The sequence below is a fragment of the Manis javanica genome, chromosome 5, assembly GCF_040802235.1.
Source record: "Manis javanica isolate MJ-LG chromosome 5, MJ_LKY, whole genome shotgun sequence".
In the NCBI taxonomy this organism is placed as follows: domain Eukaryota; kingdom Metazoa; phylum Chordata; class Mammalia; order Pholidota; family Manidae; genus Manis; species Manis javanica.
Window position 1 is genome coordinate 29,340,991 of NC_133160.1, and position 18,195 is coordinate 29,359,185.

General features: G+C 55.2%; 1 protein-coding gene across 6 annotated transcripts in view; it reads right to left on the reverse strand.

The window, feature by feature from the left end:
- Positions 1–17,413, reverse strand: part of SIGLEC1 (sialic acid binding Ig like lectin 1) — a 20,541-nt gene extending 3,128 nt beyond the window's left edge. The window contains exons 1-17 of one of the 6 annotated variants that reach the window (XM_017680103.3): positions 17,247–17,413; positions 12,721–12,796; positions 12,057–12,416; positions 11,477–11,773; positions 10,098–10,364; positions 9,497–9,751; positions 7,940–8,239; positions 6,805–7,062; positions 5,462–5,728; positions 4,876–5,133; positions 4,376–4,678; positions 2,780–3,040; positions 2,298–2,609; positions 1,583–1,834; positions 1,019–1,288; positions 678–929; positions 50–352 (exon numbers count right to left, since the gene is read on the reverse strand). In XM_017680103.3, the coding sequence (XP_017535592.3) occupies positions 50–352; positions 678–929; positions 1,019–1,288; positions 1,583–1,834; positions 2,298–2,609; positions 2,780–3,040; positions 4,376–4,678; positions 4,876–5,133; positions 5,462–5,728; positions 6,805–7,062; positions 7,940–8,239; positions 9,497–9,751; positions 10,098–10,364; positions 11,477–11,773; positions 12,057–12,416; positions 12,721–12,769 (4,264 nt within the window). In that variant the 5' untranslated portion in view covers positions 12,770–12,796; positions 17,247–17,413. Of the gene's footprint in view, positions 1–49; positions 353–677; positions 930–1,018; positions 1,289–1,582; positions 1,835–2,297; positions 2,610–2,779; positions 3,041–4,375; positions 4,679–4,875; positions 5,134–5,392; positions 5,729–6,804; positions 7,063–7,939; positions 8,240–9,496; positions 9,752–10,097; positions 10,365–11,476; positions 11,774–12,056; positions 12,417–12,720; positions 12,878–17,246 lie in introns of all 6 variants that reach the window. The other 5 variants (XM_073236867.1, XM_073236868.1, XM_017680099.3 and 2 more) reach the window with 5 other exon arrangements.
- Positions 17,414–18,195: the final 782 nt, after the last annotated feature.

The following is an 18,195-nucleotide window of genomic DNA, read 5'->3' on the forward strand; positions in this document are numbered from 1 at the left end:
TCTGACCTCAAAGCACTGGAACCTCTTCTTTTCCCCCCTTGCCACTCACCTTCTGCCTGCAGCTGCCCCATAGTGCTGACAGAGCCCAGCAAGTTGCGGGCTGTGCAGACATAGGAGTTCTCATCACCTGTGGGCATATTTTGCACCTGCAGCCGCAAGGCATTGCGGGCCACCTGGACACGGTCTGTCCCCGATGTCAAGCCATGAACCCCATGGCTAGTGGCCAGCACCTTGCCATTGTGCGACAAGGCCAGCTCAGCAGGTGGCTCGCTGTCCACAGTGCACTGTACCACAGCCATGGGGCTGGCCCTTGAGTCCCAGAAGGAGGACAGAACAGCATCCCGAGGGGCATCTGGGGACAGAGCAGGGCAGGGTTAGGGACCTTGCTTGGAAACCCTCTGCTCTCCACTGCCCACCTGCCTGGCACTGGTGAGTCTGAAGCCCCTGGACAAGTGGTCGCTTCCTAGAAGTGATGCCTTCTCAGGAGTCCTGTGGGCAAATTCCTCCAGGCTGAGTTCAAAGGGCCCTAGGGCTCCTTTCCTCATCACCTGTATCCTTCTCTCCCCAAGCACCCATTCCCAGGTGTACTGCAGTCCCGTGCCCACCTCCACCAGGACCCATAAGTGCTCTCCACCTGCCCTCATCCTGGGCACCCCCAGGCAAGGACACATGCTCACAGAGGACTTGCAAGGCCGCTGGCCGGGAGCTGCGTGTGCCCTGGGCATCCTGGACCTGGCAGGAATAGGCACCTGCATGAGCCCGCGTAGCCACTGGGAATGAGAGGGAGACGGCTGGCCCCTCCTGCAGCCAGCGGCCATTGTGGTACCAGGCATATTGGGTGGGTGGCCGAACAGAAGGGTCCTCACAGGTCACTGTGACAGAAGCCCCCTCAGGCACAGAGGCCGATGGGGCCAGGACCACCTGCACACCTGTACCAGGGAAGCCAGGGTCAGCTGGGTGCAGCCAGAGGGCACAGGTGATCCCACCCCTGGAGGGCTTGGCCTGGGTCCTGCCTCACCCTCTAGCCGCAACTCCAGGGATGTGTTGGCCTGGCCCAAAGGACTCTGGGCAGAGCAGCTGTAGAAACCCTCGTCCCTGGGCTGGGGCTCCCACAGTTCTAGGCGCAGAGTGTTGGGGACAGAGGCTGTGGTTGAGGAAGCTAGGAGACGGCCGGCGTGGTTGATGGCCAGTTGGGCGGGTGGGCGGCTGTCCACAGTGCACAGTATCAGGGCCAGCCGACCTCCACGGCTCTCCAGGAGGTAGGTCAGCCGCAGGCTGCGGGGTGCATCTGCAGGCGTGAAAGGCATAGAAGTTCAGAGACTGCAGCCAGTGGCCAGTTTGTAGGTGGCATTCAGACCAGGAGGACACTGACTACCCACACCAAAGGTTCCCAATTGCCTAATCTGGAGCCCAGAGAGGACCTGTCCCCTCTGCCCCCAACTCTAATGCTCCTTATCTATCTCCCCCTTGGCCAGCTGGGTACAGGGTTTCTGGGTGGGATGTCTGGGGGGCTTTGGCCATGTCCTGAGCCCTGAGGGCTGCTGTCACTCCTTCCAGCCCCACCCTGATCTACCGCACTCACAGAGGACGTCCAGGATGACAGGCCTGGAGAGGCGGGGTGCCTGGCCAGGTTTCACCACCCCACAGCGGTAGGAGGCTGCATCTGTGACTGTGACGCTGGGCAGAAGGATGGAACGGGCACCTGGGCGCTGCTGCCCATCCTGGTACCACATGTAGGTGAGCTGGTCCAGGCGGGTGGTCCACACGAGACAGGTCAGGTTCACCAGCTGCCCCTCCTGCACAGTGGCCTCGGGCCACACCTGCACACTCACAGCTGGGGAGAAAAGGAGGGCACAGGGACACCATGAGGGTCATGAGACCATGTGACACAAGCCACCTGTCTCCCTGAGCAAAGGAAGCCCCTCAGCCTGAGAGGCACAGGTGGCCCACCTGTACTGGTTCATCATCTCTCACGTGGTCTCAGGCAGGGATCTGCAGCACCCTGACATGCCCTGAGTCGCATGGGAGAACAGGCCTCCCCTGCCCTGCTCTGCTTTCCCCTTGGGCACCTCATTTCTGATCAGTTTTATCCACTGTGCATCCACGTACAATTCTGTTCTTAAGAAAGACTCTTCCATGAAACTCCAGTCTGGAGACTGCTCCCCTTCAGAAAGGTGGGAATGGAAACTCCTGTGTTCAGCCCATCTGCCCATGCCTCAGGCCTCCAGAACTCTCCCCAGCCACCTCTCCTCTCGTAAAGGAGCCACTCATGCGCACACTCACAGCCCCACACTGACCCTGGGTGTCGAAGTTGGCCGAAGCAGAGGCCTGGCCCAGAGTGTTAGTGGCCTCGCAAGCATAGACACCCTCATCTTCCAGCATCGTGTTGTGGATCTCCAGGCGCAGTGTGTTGGGGGCCACAGCTACCTGCAGCCGGGGACTGCTGCCTGCAAGTTCCTCCACACCTCGCAGGGTGGAAGCCACAGCGTGGGCCCCATGGAGCAGCTGTAGCTGGGCTGGAGGGTCACTGTTCACACGGCACAGGAGGAGGCCCAGTCGTCCGGGGCCTGTGTCCATCAGGGTGGTGAGGGAAGCCTGGCGTGGGGCATCTACACAAGGCAGGGAGTGGTCAGGGCCCCTCCAGCTGACCCCTCATCTGGTGCTGTCTCTCAGAGACAGAGCCCAGGACCAAGGGCTCGGTATCCCCTACCCTAGCCGTGACCTTGACTCCTTCACCCCCGTGCCTCCCACAAGAAGCATGGATGCAATGAAAGCTTACAGGACACATGGAGGCTGACAGGAGTCGCCAGGCTCGTGGTGGCTGAGCCTGGGGCCTGGGCTTGGCAATGGTAGGCCCCAGCTTGGCTCAGAGTTATGGCTGCTAAGCTGAGTGTGGCCGAGGTTGACTCCTGAAGGGGCTGGCCATCCCGATACCAGCGGTATGAGGTCTCCTCCAGGACCCCTGCAGGTACCTGGCAGCTCAGGACCACAGCCTGGCCCTCCTGGAGCTCAGGTGATGGTGACACCTGGACCCAGGCTCCTGCAGGGAGACACGGAGAGCAGGTAAGGGCCTTCTGCCACACCCTCCCACAGTCTGGGACTGTGTGTGTCCATGCCAGAACTGCAGGACCCCAACCCCGTCTCCTGGGGCCACAGCTCCCCCACCAGACCACCACCGAGGGCCACAGTTCAGCCCCATGCCTCCTCCTCTCCTGTTCCCAACTCCCCTGCACTGGTTCTGTCCTGGCATTGACCTCCTGCTGCCTTGAGTTAAGGTTTTTCTCTACCAGTCACATCTTGCCTACAGAGGTCAAGCCCCTGAGGGCCCAGCTTATGTGACTTACAACCCAGTGCCAGGTGCAGCACTTGCGTGTATGAGCTCGTGACAGTTGTTGTTTGACCCCATAAAGCACTGAAATGGGAGGGATTTAGGTCATGCCAAGGGCCACTGTCCTGATCATGAGCTGGACTCAGCATGGTGACTGATGGCTTGGAAGGGGAAGTTAGCAGCTGTGTGATCTTGAGTTCTCTGCAGCCAGGCTGCAGGTCATGAGAACCCAGGAACTTGGGATGGGGCAAAGGGCAGTGCCCTCTGGGTCTGCTGGAGGAGGCCATGGTGGGGGACTGAGAAGGAGGGACAGCTGGAGGGGTGACTGAGAGCACAGGCTGTGCCTGAGACCAGAACTGAATGAACCAGAGTTAGCAGGGACCCCCGCTAGTCACGTGACTGTGAGCAAGCTCCTAAAACTCTGAATGCTTTTTCTGCCTGTAAAATGGGTCTGATAAATAAGAAAAGATATAGAGAACCAAGGCCCAAGGAAAATGTTCAAAAATTCACATTTGTCATTGTGGGAGGGAAAAAAATGTGTTTTTCTTTGGTCTTTGAAGCATTAAAGGCATTAACTTTATTTTTTCCTGGCTTATTTTCTTAGAGAAGATTTTTATAGGAGAACATATATGTGTATATAAATACATGAATATATCCTTATGTATAAGTGCATGTATACATGTGCATGTATATACTCGCATTCATATATATATATTACACATATATATATTAGGTTTTGTATGACAATAATTATTACATTATAAAATTATATTATGAAAGAAGTTACCCGTCAGGAAGTGCTCCCACCAAGCAAGCCACCTCGTGTAACTACCACTGGCTCTTAGTGGCTGCCACAGTTATTACAGGTGAAAATATCTAGCTGAAAACAAAGGGAGGCTTCCTGCTGGGTGACTGGAAACTATCTCCTAACCATGGCTGAGAAAGACTCACATTTCTGCACAAAATCCACATGCCCCAGCCCAGAGCCTGGCCAGAGGAGCCCCCAGGCATTTGGGTCTATTGCACCCTCAGAGAACTGACACTCACCTCGGACCTGGAAGAAGAGGGAGGTATTGGCTGAGCCAAGGACATTTGTGGCCTCACAGCGGTAGCTTCCAGAGTCTCCAAGGCTCAAGTCTCGAATCTCTAGATGCAGGGAGTTGGCTGTGGCTTTGGCCTGGAGGCGGTCATGGGATGAGAGCTGGGGCCCTGGGCTGGTGGCCAAGAGGCGCTCCCCATGGAACAGGGACAGCTGGGCCAGGGGGCGACTATCCACAGTGCAGATGAACACGGCCACGTGGCCCTGGTCGATGTCCAGGAGGGCTGACAGCTTTGGAGGGTCCGGGGGATCTGCAAGGACAGGAAGGAGCTCAGGCCACCCCCAGCCCAGCTCACCACATGCCAGCTGCCACACTGTGTCCCATTCCCCCTCCACACACACACAGCCCAGGCCCACCCTTGCCTCCCCAAACTCAACCCCAGTCCTGTTACCCCGGACCACCCCTCAGGTCCCCATGTGCCCAGTTCTGCTTTTGCCCATCACCCACAGAGCACACTCAGGAGCACCGGGCTGGAGAGCAGGGCCCCAGCGTCGACGAGGATGCGGCAGGCATAGAGGGCAGCATCCGTTCTGGCCACGGGCAGCAGTGTCACAGTCTCCAGGGGGCCCTGGGCCCACAGCGCCCCATTCCGGAACCAGGAGAAGTTGGCAGGGCCGCCAGCAGCTTCCTGGCTCACGTTGCAAGTCAGGTTGGCCCCGGTGCCCTCCCGCAGCATGGGTGATGGCGTGATGACCAGGACAGTGGCTGTGGAACAGCAGCACAGGCCTGCCGAGACAGGCCTCCCCTTGGCTGCTCCCCACCTTGGGGGCTGTGGTCCAGCCTCCCAGCCTAGAGGGGTGGGAAGGAGACCCCCTGGGGTGCCCAGGGCGCAAGGGAGGAACGCAAACTCCTGTTGCTGTGGGGGTGCTTCACCCCACAGACCCTCCTCAGAGCACAGCTGTACAGGAATAGGGTCCTAAGCGCCAACCCTCGGCCCCAGCCACTGGTCCCTGCCCCAGCTCACCCTGGGCATTGAAGGTGGCCGGGGCAGAGGTGTTGCCCAGAGCATTGCTGGCCTCACACACGTACACACCCTCATCCTCCAGCACTGGGTCTCGGATCTCCACACGCAGCAGGTTGGGGGCCCTAGTGACCTTCATGCGCTGGGAACAGCCCCCACAGCTGCAACAGCCACCCTGCTGTGGCAGGGAAGAGGCCACAACATGGTTCCTGTGGAGCAGCTGCAGCTGGGCAGGAGGGTCACTGTCTACGCGGCACAAGAGGAGGCCTTGCCGTCCAGCCCCAGCTCCGGCGGCATCAGGGTCCAGCTGGGCAGTGAACGTGGGCCGGCGTGGGGCGTCTGTGGAGAAGAAGAGCATGGGCACTCATCCCACGGCCTCTGCCAGGGTCCCACAGGTCCACTCTAGGCTGGCGAGGCTTCCAGTACACACTGGACAGAGGTATGTGCCCAGAGGTGCTGAAAACAGCTGCGCAGGCTGTGCACTGTGCAAGGAGAACCAGACCGGGGTTGGGGGAATTCAGCCGACACACCTCGTGCTGAGCTATGACCTGGGGCTGGACTGAGTTGTTCCCAGGGGCAAGGGTGCCGTTTTGTAGCTCAGACAAAGGCTCAGTATTGGCTAGCAGTCACCTTGCATAACTCCTTGTGCCCTGAGCAGGGCGCCCACAGCAATCCCTGCTTCCACTCTGCACCCCATTCCTTACACTGAGCTGTCCCTCAAGATCCTCCCTGCCTCTTATCTCTGATCTCCAAGCCAGCTTCTGTGATAACAGCTAATGCCTAAAATGCCCTCTTCCTAGGGTTTCTGGACATGGATGGTGAAAGACAGCCATCAGCCAAGGCCCCATGTGATCTCACCCTGACACCAGAGAACCCCCACAAGGTGCCCGTTCTGCCTGACAGCCCCAGGACGTTGCTCCTGTATGTGTCAGGGGAGGCTTTCTGGAAGCCAAGTCTGTCCTGAACACTGGTTTGCCCCTCGGGCTAATGTGGGGCACCCACACTTTACAGGACACAGTCCCTGTGCTGAGAGGTCTGCCTTCACGACTCTGGGAGCCTGTGGGGGAGCAGCCTATAGGCATGCGCCCACATGTAAGAGCATGGAATCCCAGAGCCCAGCTCAGGAGGACAAATCTTGGACATGGTGCCTGTGGTGGGTTTGAGGTTAGAGGCAGAGGGCTCCAAAATGGCTAGGATTGAAGGATAGGATGTGGGGAGGCAGAAAAAGCCCCAGCCTTGTACTCCCAATTCCAACCCCAGGCAGAGAGGCCTATGGTGCCCAGGCCTGTGGCTGCCTTTCTGGTCTTCCCCCAGGGCAGGGCGGGGTCAGGAGGAACCAAGGAGGTGGGGGTGCTCATGGGCCCCAGGGAGCTGATCCTCCATGACAGGCAGCGGCCTGTGGGGAAGCTGCTCACAGAACACTGTGAGGACAGCAGGTGATGAGGGGCCACTGGCACTGTGGCCGTCCTGGGCCCGACAGTGGTAAGAGCCGGCGTCCGTGCTGGAGGCTGTGGGGAGCAGGAGGCTGCTGCTGGGCCCCTCGAGAAACAGTGCTCCGTTCAGGTACCAGGAGAAGCGAATGTCAGGTGTGGGGCTTAGGCCGCTCCGGCAGCTCATTGTCACCGCCTGTCCTTCCACCACTTCTGCTGCCGGGCTGATGAGGAGGCGGGCCACTGGCAGGAGAGAAAGATGGGGAGGCTTAGCTCCTCTGCACATCTGCTGCTCCAGGCCACCCCCTGCAGGAAGCCTGCCAGGGTTCCCCTCTTCTCACAGAACTGTAGGTGGGTCTGGGCTTCATGACATCAGAGGGGCATCCACAGAGCAAATGGCCTGAACTCTTTATGTTTCAATGTCACAAAAGACAAGGGAAGACTGAGGACTGTCCCAGGTTAAAGGAGAATAAAGAGACATGATAACTGAATGAGATGAGGGACCCTGGATGGGATTCTGGGCCAGAAAAAAATAATTGCCATAAAGGACATTATTGGATCAACTGGTAAAATTTAAATATGGACTGTAGATTAGGTGAGAGTCTTGTGTCAATCTCTTGATAAGCAGGAGGGTTTGACCTTGAATGTCAATTCTGATCTATTGATCGTAGCTGGCTGCAGCATGGCTGAAAGGGATTCTGAGCCAGAAAACCTGGCTTGATTGATTAGCTATGTCTGCCACAGCCTCAGAAGACAGCACATGGGCCAAGAGTTGGAAGACCCCACTTCCTTATTTTGCCTCCTGCATCTGACTCCTAGCACAAAGCCTGCCCCGAATGCTGGAGAAATGAAAAACAAATGAAAGCATATGAAGGACCCTACAAGTTCAGAGTCAGAATATGCACAAAAGGAATAATGCAACCTGCCCTGTTTCCCTTTCTGCCTTGATTTCCAGGGATCTCCCAGGTTGGGATGACTGTTCAGCCCAGGTCTCTGACGTGACTTTTCACTAGCCAGCTAGTTCAGCCCCTCAGCTGAGTCCTCTGGACTCCTAGGAGGAAGAGGCTGGAGCATGCCTTCTCCTTGGGCTCCCTCCGCCAGCCCCCAATGCCCATCTTACCATTGACTTGGAAGTCCAGGGTGGAGGACGCATTTCCAAGGGAGTTGCTGGCTAGGCATGTGTACTCCCCACTGTCAGTTGGCTCCAGATCTCTGATCTCCAGGCGCAGGGAGTTGGGAGCAGAGAAGACACTGAAGCGTGCGCTGAGGTCACCCTCCCCAGGGATGGAGGCCATGACGTGGCCACTGTGTGACAGCACCAGGGTGGCCAGGGGCTCACTGACCACGGAGCAGCGGAGGATGCCCACCAGCCCAGCCTGCGTCTCCAGGAAGGCAGTTAGCTCTGGGGCGAGGGGTGGGTCTGTGTGAAGATGAGGGGGTGCCTGTCACCCTCAGACAGGGCACTCCCCAGATCCCAGATCCCCCTTTGTGGCCCCTGAACTCCCTCTGTCCCACAATGCCCTGGGAGAGAGGGGCAACCCCTCTCCTGCTTGCCTGCTGCCTACACTTTTGTCCCTGGGCTGGGCAAATCACTTTGTCCATCCTTGTGGCAACCATGCCAGTTGGGATCAGAAGCCCGTCTTTAAAGATGGGAACACATCTGGTAGAGACAGCTGGCAGTGGACACTTCTCAACCAAGTGATCAGAGTTAGCACTGCCAACAACAGGACAAACTGACATCACGTGTCTCCTGGCATGATGCTGAGAGACAGACGCTGCATCCTGTCTGTGGTGCTCTCACCCAGGTGCACAGGATCAGTCTACTAAGCCAGACACAAACTGAGGGGCATCCACAGCAAATGGCCTGAACTCTTCAAATTTCAATGTCAAGAAAGACAAGGGAAGACTGAGGACTGTCCCAGGTTAAAGGAGAACAAAGAGACATGATAACTGAATGAGATTAGGGACTCTGGTTGGTTGGGATCCTGGGCCAGAAAAAAATAATTGCCATAAAGGACATTATATGTCAATTGGTAAAATTTAAATATGAACTGTAGATTAGGTAGGAGTTTTGTGTCAATGTCACATTTCCTGACTGATCATTGTGCTGTGGTTATGCACAAGAATTACCTTAGAAATACACATGCTGAGGAGTTAAAGGGTAAAGAGGCACCTGCCTGCAACTTCAGGAATGTGAATGTATGGATGGAGAGACAGATAACATATATGTGTATGTAACATATGCATGCTTGTATTTGTATATACAGAGAAAAGATGTATGTGTACACAATACATGCATATATGTAATGTACATGTTATATACAGACATGTATATATATGCATATGTACATCTACATATATATTATATGTGTATGTATTTAAAGAGAGAGAGAGCAAATGCTCCAAAATTTAACAAATGGGGAATCTAGGCTAAAGATCTATGATAATTCTTTTGCTCTTCTTACAACTTTTTGTAAGTTTAACTTATTTCAAAGTAAAAGGTTTTCTAAAATAGGAGGAAACTGTGGCCCAGGAAAATCAAAGCCTCACCCAGGTGTGCAGAGCTGGGATGTGAGCTCAAGCCCACGCAGGCTCAGGACCCCAACCCTCCAGTGGGCACCCCACCCTTTGGCCTGGCTCTGGCAGAACCCAGTGCCACCCCACCCCGGCCACTTACGGCTGACCACCACACTGACAGGGCCAGAGCGCTCTCTGCCCTGGGCATTCTGCACCTCGCAAAAGTAGAAGCCAGTATCGGCCCTGGTGGCTGAGCGCAGCTGCAGTGCGTGACTGTGGGGATCCTCCAGCAAGACGTGGTTCTTGTACCAGCTATAGAGCAGGCCACTGGGTGCTTCTCTGGGTGTATTGCAGGTCAGTGTCACTGTCTGGTTCTCTAGGATGGGGCCTGCTGGGTTCACCTGGACCTCGGCCACTGTGGGGTAACATAAGGCACACTGGGGACACTCAGCTGACTTCCAGGCCCAACCCCTCAGAACAATGGGGTTGCGGCCAATCAGTGCAAATCTGTACATACAGTGCAATTCTACATCATTGTCCTTCTGCAGAGGGGCTTTCTGGACTGGCCCTGCTTCTCCTTGACCTGTTTCCTGGGGTCCTCCTGACATCCCACCCTGCCGGGGAGATTTGTCATCTGTCTGAGTAGGGCTAGAACGCTACACCCACGTCCCAGGAGGCAACTTGGCCTGGCTTCCCTCAGCCCCAGTGGCCTGGACCCCTCCCCACCCTCTGGTCAAAACCCAGGTTCCCCAGAGACTCACTGAAGATGTGGAGGCTGACAGGGGGTGAGGCTGAAGAGCCCACACTATTCCCAGCTTGGCAGGTGTAGACGCCAGCATCATCCCAGGACACCTGGGTCAACTGCAGCACACGGTTTTGGGCTTTGAGGTGTGTCCCATCCTTGACCCACTGCACGGAAGTGACACTGGGATAGCTGCTGTTCACCTGGCAGGTGAGTGTGACCAGATCACCTGGCAGAATGTTCCGCCCCGAGGGACTGAGAAGGATCTCCACACCCTTCGGGGCATCTGCAAGGCATTACAGGGGATGTTGGGTAAGATGGACACACTCCTCCCCTCTTCTTTCAACAGTGGGTCCTGTTAGTCCCCCTTTCCAGGGGCAGGTGCTGCCCCAGCCTTGTGAGGAATTCTTGATCCCTTCCTCCTCTGCTGAGAGCCTGACAAGACAGTCGGGGCTTGGCTGAGCACTGCCCACACTGCCTCTGTGGCCTTCTGCCTCGTGCTGTCCCCTGGGGCTCATGGGCAACACACTGCTCCCTTTGGTGGCCTGTGGGGGCTGCTGGCAAGGGACCAGCCACCTAACGGAGGGGACCACGCCAGGGTCACTGAGCTCTGAGAGTGGCTGACCCATTTATATGGAAGGCGCTGACCAAAGACACGGTGTTTCTTTCAGGCTTGTTCCGAAGCCTCTTGCCATGAAAACACGCTCATAAAAGCTATTTTCAAAATATGAAAGTAATAGAAGCTAATAGCTTGGAGTGCTTAGTGTGTGCTAAGCACTCCTTCTATTTTCACCATGGTTGTACAAGATGGCACTATTTATTGTTACCTCCCCTACACAGAGGATAAAACAGAGGCTCTGAGATGCAAGTAACTCCCCAAAGTTTGCTCATCGTGGTCGTGGAGCCAGACAACCTGATGGCTGTGAACAGTGGCTATTCTCAAATAGGCTGCCCTGTTTTACTGTGATGGGAAGATGCATCCTCAAGCAGGAACTCGGGCTTCCTCTCCTGCCTCTTTGCCATGGCCGGGTGGGCCCCGGGTCACCAGAAGCATAAGTAGCCTCAGGCAGGAAAGGACTCAGAGCGAAAACCCCACCAGCATCCTCCAAACCTGGGCTAAATCCCAGGGCCCTTGCTGCCCAAACCCCAATTCTCTGACTCTCTGTGTCTCCCCTTCCCTGCCCCGCCTGGGCTTGGGGACAAGTGGCAGAAGGAAGCCGTTAAATGTGGCTCCCAGGGCTTAGCAGTCTCTCTCCACCTGCCCAACCCTGTAGGTCTGAGTGAACCTGGCTTTTTCTCAAGAGCAAGGGCTCTGTTTCTACAGGCTGGAGAAGGCCTGGTTCCCACTGGAGAGCCACGCATGTATGCTAATGAGGGTGTGGCCCCTCGGGCACTCACACTGCACTTGGAGGTGAACCTCGCTCTGTGTCCTCTGCTCGGCTACCGAGAGCTGGCACTGCAGGGTCAGGCCATGGTCCCGCCAGGTCAGGGCCATGTGGAGGGTCTGCAGGTGGGTGACACCTGTGGGCTCAAGCTTCTGGAGGCTGGAGGTGACCGAGCGAGTGGGGTCCTGGCCTTGCCACTGCAGGCTAACCGGCTTCTGCAGGCAGGTGTAGGGGGTGGAGCAGTTGAAGTCTGCCTCCATGCCCTCGCGGAGCTCGGCAGGCCAGGTAAGGGTAGGCACACTGGGCTTCTCTGAGACAAAGACAGGGCATCAGGACTCTCCTTCAACCTCCGATCCCCCGAGACCTTCTGCACTGAACCCTCAGCTGAGGGATGAGCCCCTGGGACTTCAAGCAGAAGGAGAGGCTACTTTCTCCCCCCAGTCCCACTTGGGGTGAATGCACCGGGATGCAGGACTGGGGCCAGGTGGGGGCCAATACTGGGTTTAGGACAAGTGTTGGGTCTGTGAGCCAGTGGGGTCAGGAGCAGCTCGGGGGTCCCTTTCAGGCAGTAGGCAGGCCCCTCTGCTCCTCACCTGCCACGGTGACCACAGTGCCTTTGGTATCTGACCAGCGGTTGCCCTCACTGATCTCAAAGCGGAAGTTGTAGGAGCCTGAGTCCTCGGGCTGCAGGTCCTTCAGCAGCAGGTTGCACACCTTGTGCTCAGCTTGCCCCAGCAGCTGGGCCCGGTCTTGGAAGCGTGCCTCCACCAGCTGGGGGTTTGTGGAGTGGCTCACCACCTGCCGTTGGCCCGAGTAGTCATAGTACCAGATTGCTGTGATGCTGTCGGGCACCTGCACGTCGGCAGGGTAGGTGAAGACGCAGGGGATGACAAGGCAGGACCCCTTCACGCCCTGCACTTCCTGGGGACTGGAGACACCCCATGAGGCCAGACCTGAGGGAGGGGTGCAGAGAGGAGAGTGATGCAGGCCTGGGGTCACCGCAGAGCCCTAAGATCTTCCCCAAAGAGAGTGTCTCAGATGGGCATCAAAACCCTGCCCGGCCCCCTAGCAACAGCCCTGGAGCAGCTCCTCTTGGCGCCCCGGGGAGGGGCCTTGCCCCTTGTCACTGCTTTCCCGGGCCCTCCTTCGATCTCAGCACAGACCTGTGGACAGGCACTGTCCAGTCTGCCCAGGCCAGGGAAGGGCTGGACTCCCCAAGGCTGGCCCCGGGAGCTGGGCAAGGCCAGAGAACCTTACCTGCTGAGATGGATGAGGTCAGCTGGAAGAGCTGGAGCAGGTAATCCATCACAGGTTCTTGCGTGAGTTCTGGGTCCTAAAAGGGCAGTGTGCACCGTGCTGGTGGGGCCCACAGGGGCCTCCTAGGAACCTCAGGACACCTCCGCCTCTGGGCCTGCTGAGAGGCCCGCACGCTATGGTGGCCAAGCCAGTGAGAGGGCAGGGCTGCTCTGGGGCAGCTGCCAGCAGAGCCAGGAGCCCACATGCACAGCTCAGACTGTACCCAGGATGCCCTTACTTGGTGGTATGCACCAGAAAGCCTTCTATGTGTCCCTTGGCCCCACCCTAAGTTCTGGTTCCCCAGCCCCAGTGTAAATGAGCAGCTGCTTATTCCCCACTTCCCCACCACCTCCCTGCCCACAAGCTAACAGGAACTGGAGCCCAGAGAGGCTCAGGGACTAACTCCAAGGTACCCAGTGATAACGATAGTTTCTTACTTGAGACTGGTCTCCCTACCACCAGCCTTACCAGCTACGGGCCATAATGGGGCTTGACTGAGCACTTATCAAGTCACTACCCTGCTCGAACACCTTCTATAGCTCACCATTGCCCATGAGCTATATGGGCCCCAACACATCCCTGGAAGTTTCTCATTTTCTACTCCCAGCTCTGCCCCCATGCTCTACTCCCCACACCCCTATCTTTAGGTCAGTCCTGTCTGCCTATGGGCTCTCCAGCTGACCAACATTGCCTCCACCGTGAATAATACCTGCCAACTGGAACCTTATTTAGTCTTCAAGGTATGTCTTACAGAAACTTCTAACTAAAACTTCCCCCTTTGGAATCCTTGCAGCCACCCCAGTACTATCTCTGTACCTGCCTTGTCTTTGGAAGCTTGTGAGAACCCATTTCTCAGAACCTAAGACTGAGGAGGATGTATACCCTGCCACAGTGCAGAGCCCCCCAGGATTTGCAGTGGTGGACAAGAGATATGTGGCCCTAGGGAATTTAGAGTTCATGGCAGGGAAGTCTAGGTGCAACAGGGCACAAAGGCCCTGAACAACACATATCCCACAAACATGAGTTAAACACCTATTGTGTATCATGTACAAGAAGGAGAGCCCTCTGCCATGGAGTGCCCCTGGTGGGTATAGGGGCTCTAAGGGGTGCCACAGAATCAGAAAGGGAGATACACCAGAAATACATATAACTAAAACTATAAAATTGTTAGAGGAAAACAGGTGAAAATCTTCATGCTATAGGATCAGCAATTATTTAAGTATTATACTAAAAGCACAAGCAAAAAAATAAAAAAGATAAGTTGGACTTGATAAAAATTTAAAACTTTCGCGCATCAAAGGACACTATTAAGAGAGTGAAAAAACAGCTACAGATCGGGAGACAATATTTACAAATCATATATCTGATAAAGGATTAGTATTAGAATATATAAAGAATGACTACAACTCATACTATCAACAACAATAAAACCCCAAACAACCCAAAATCAGAAAATGGGGTAAGAACTTGAATATCAGTTCCTACAAAGATGATATTCAAGTGGCCAACAAGCCCACGAAAAGGTGCTCAACAACATTAGTCATTAAGGACATGCAAATCAAAACCACAATGAGCTACCACTTCACACCCATTAGAATGGCTATTAAACAAAACAAGAAAATGACGAATGTTGTTGAGAATGTAGAGAAATTGGAAGCCTCCTGCACAGCTTGTGGGAATATAAAATGGTGGACATGTTTTCCCCTGTGGAAAACAGTTCAGTGGTTCCTCAAAAAGTCAGATATGCATTATCATATGATCCAGCAACTCCACTCCTAGTTATCTACCCAAAAGAATTGAAAACAGGGACTCAGATTCTTGTACACCCATGTTTACACAGCATTCACAAGTCAAAGTGGAAACAACTCAAATGTCTATCAAGAGGTGAATGGATAAAAAAGTTGTGGCATGAACCCATACAACAGAACTGTTTAGCCTTAAGAGGAGATTAAATTCTGATACATGTTATAATATGGATGAACCTTGAAAACCTTATGCTAAGTGAAACAAGCCAGACACAAAGGGCAAATGTTGTATGGTTCCACTACCCTAGGGAGGCAAATCTATAGAGACAAACGTAGAATAGAGGTTACCAGGGGCTGGGTGGAGGAAATAGGGAGCTAATGTTTAATGGGTACAGAGTCTCTGTTTTGGATAATGAATAACTTCTAGAAATAGACAGTGGTGCAAGTTACACAGTATGTGTGAATGTACTTAATGCCATTGAAATGTATACTTAAAAATGGTTAAGACAGTACATTTTCTGTTATGTATATTTTATAGCACACATGTACAAAAACCCATGTTGCCAACTTTGCAGTCCTCCCTGGTCCTAAATGCTGACTTGGCAGAGTGAGGGGGGAGTGCTTGGGGAGACTGGAAGTGGGGACAGGAAACTCGTGACATCTCCCAGCCCCCAGCCCATCAGCCTCAGTTGGGGCCCAGCCAACTGGTGGCTACCAGAGGGCACACCTGGGTAGGGGCTGAAGACAGAGCCTGGATGGGGCCTGAAGTGCCTTTCAGAACCACAGAGCAGTTCTTAGCCAAGTGTGCTGGGAGGAGGAGTGTCCGTGCCGGGAGCAAGGCAACGCCAAGGGCCTGGGTCAGCCAGAAAGAGCACTGCTCCTCAGGGAACACAGCCCCCTGGCTTGGCTGCTCCACCAGACAGGCCTGGACATTTGCAGGTCCACTGGCTCACCCACAGTTCTTTGGGACACCCTAGGCCGGCTCCTCTCCCAGGAGGATGTACCCACATCTGCACACCTGGTCCTTGGCCACAGGACAGGCTCATGCTGGCCGGCCTGGGCCTGTGACCTGGATGTTGCCTGAATGGCTGCCTGTTGGGCATGTTTGGGGTCAGTTCCTCTACAGCCAGGATATTAGCAAGATACCCATTTGTTGTCCCCAGCTTCCCTGCTGTTCCCATTTGGGGCTGAACCTACAGAAGGAATGGTGGAATTTTAGACATACTGACCCAAGAATGGAGCAGGGATTTTTGGAATGTGTGAGAAGACTTTTTCTAGAACCACCCAAAATCACATCATGTAGATGTCACCTACACTTAGCTCAGTTCCAACACCCATGGGAGTTCCAACACCCATGGGGTCAGTTCCACCAGAGTCCAGCTTATCGGCTCAGCTGTTCCACCCCAAAGACCAGCTCAGCCCTGAGAACTTTCCTGGAAAAAGAAAAGGCAAGAAGGAGCCTAGAAAGGGAGACCCTTGTCCTTATTTGAAAACCTGGTGTTGAGGGGTAGGTGCCCCTAGGGTTTGGGTTGAGCTGGGTGTCCTGGTGTGCGTCCAGCGCCCCCTGGTGGTAGAGGGGTGACTGCAGGTCCTGGGAAGGAGGTGGGTATACAGGGGGACAGGGAGCAGGCTTGCACTGAGACAACGGTCCCTCAGGCAACGACTGGGAGAGGACTGTTCCCCGGATCTCAGGCACTTCCCAAGGCTCATCACTGTATGTCCAGGTCTTGGGCGCCATGAAGACAAGGGTTTGAACTCCCGCCCCTAGAAGTGGTGTCTGTTGCATGAGGGATGAGTTGGGGTGGTCTCTACACAGTAGGTGCCCATGTTTCCTGCCTGTGTTAGAGCACATGGAGTGGATGTGAGGTCAGATGTCCCAGGACAGCCAGAGGGGGTGGGCTGGGGCTCCAAATCCCTGACTTCTGATTTCCCAGAGGCCAAGTCTAGGAGAGGACAGAGGCAGTTTCACTCCAGGCAGCTATGCAGGGCTCAGTTTCTGTTTCCTGCCCCAGAGTGTCTCTCCGACTTCCCTGTCAGGCTGGGGAAGGAGGGAAATAGTGCAATACAGCCAGCTGGAGGGCTCTGCTCCACAGATAGGAAATCAGATGGGCAATTCCAGAGCACATTATCTTCGTAACAGTGGAAAACCCCAATATAGGCCAAATATTTAACCCCCAAAATCATATAATCCATAAATGAGGTCTGTTGGCTTTGAAATGGGCAGTGGAAACTTCCCACCTCATTCTCTAACCTGGCTGTGAGGGCTCTTAACCCCGAGCACCCGTTCTTGACCCAGGTTGGGTGGTGCTGGGGGTCCTCAGTGAAAGAAGTGGAATGGACTGGGCATGGGTGAGGGTTGAGCTACGGATGGGCTGGGGCAAAGGGGATGCTAGCTGCAATCTGGGATGGCATTGGGGTGGGAGCCGAGGGGAGAGGTGGGGCCAGGGGGCATGGAGATGATGGTTGGTAAATGGTGGGGGTGGAGGCAGCTGAGGGTGAGGCAGGGCTGGCATGGGGCTCAGGGCAGGGCAGGGGCAGGGTGGTGATAGGGACTGGGACGGCGCTGGGGGTTGGGGAGGACTTGGGATGTGCAGGGCTTGGGTTATGAGTACAGCTTCCATTAGTGTCTTGGGCTTGGGCTGGCTTGTGTCCAGCACCCACACCCAGATGCCCCCCAGCAAATCTCAGCACAGCCTTGCTCCCAACCCTCCACTTGCCCTCCAGGCCCAGGCATGGAAGTACCTGTTCACGGGAAGAGCGGCTGCTGGGCTGGTGAACCACAGGAGATAACAGGAAGGAGGGCCGGGAGCTCGTGGTGCTCTTCTCCCAGGGCTCCACCACCCCGAGAGAGGAGATCCAGCCTCGGGGCTGCTTCCTCTTTTCCCAAAGCCTCAGCTCTACTGCTCAGCTCCGAGGCTTGTCAGGGAGACAGCTGCAGGCCTTGCACAACACCAAGGCAGGAAAGCCCTCCTCAGCAGGGGAAGGCCCCTGGCAAGGCCCAGGACACAGGGACTTGAGCAGGCAGAAGTGGGATCTGGGGACCACGCTGCAGTTACCTCTCAGGCAGAGTGGGAATGGTGGGTCCTGTTCACCAGCCATGTCCATACCCCTCTTTTTCAGGGCTGCTTGGTCTTTCTGGGGGGCCTGAGGGAGGAGGAAGGGAGCTTTCTGTACACTGTTACTCCTGACAAAGGGGAAGGGGGCAAGCCCAGCCTGGCGTGGAGCAGCATTACAGAGTACCCAGACCAAGGCTTTGATTTCCCACTGTGGGAGCCTCCCAGTACCCCACTGCCACCAGGATACTCTGAAAACTCCTCAAGAGGCAAGTCCTATTTGTGGGGGTCACAGGCTGGGGGAGTGTCTGATTCCTCTCCTCTCCCCACGGTCCTACATGCCCCCATATACACACATACACATGACTTCAGCAGCCCCTCCCCTCTGCTGAAGCAGAAAATCAAGGATCCCCCATGGCTGAGCCCTTGATTCTTGAGACAACTGCCATTTTCAGCTTTGGGGCAGGTGGCTGAAAGCAGTGTGCTTAACTACTTTCATATCCATGTCATTTGGAGGTTGCTATACAAAGAAAAAAGGTCAGGGGAAAAACTCTAACAAATCTCAGACATTTTATCCTGAAATTCCATTTCATTGCAATTAAATATATAGATCAAAATCTGTCAAACAATAGGTTTTG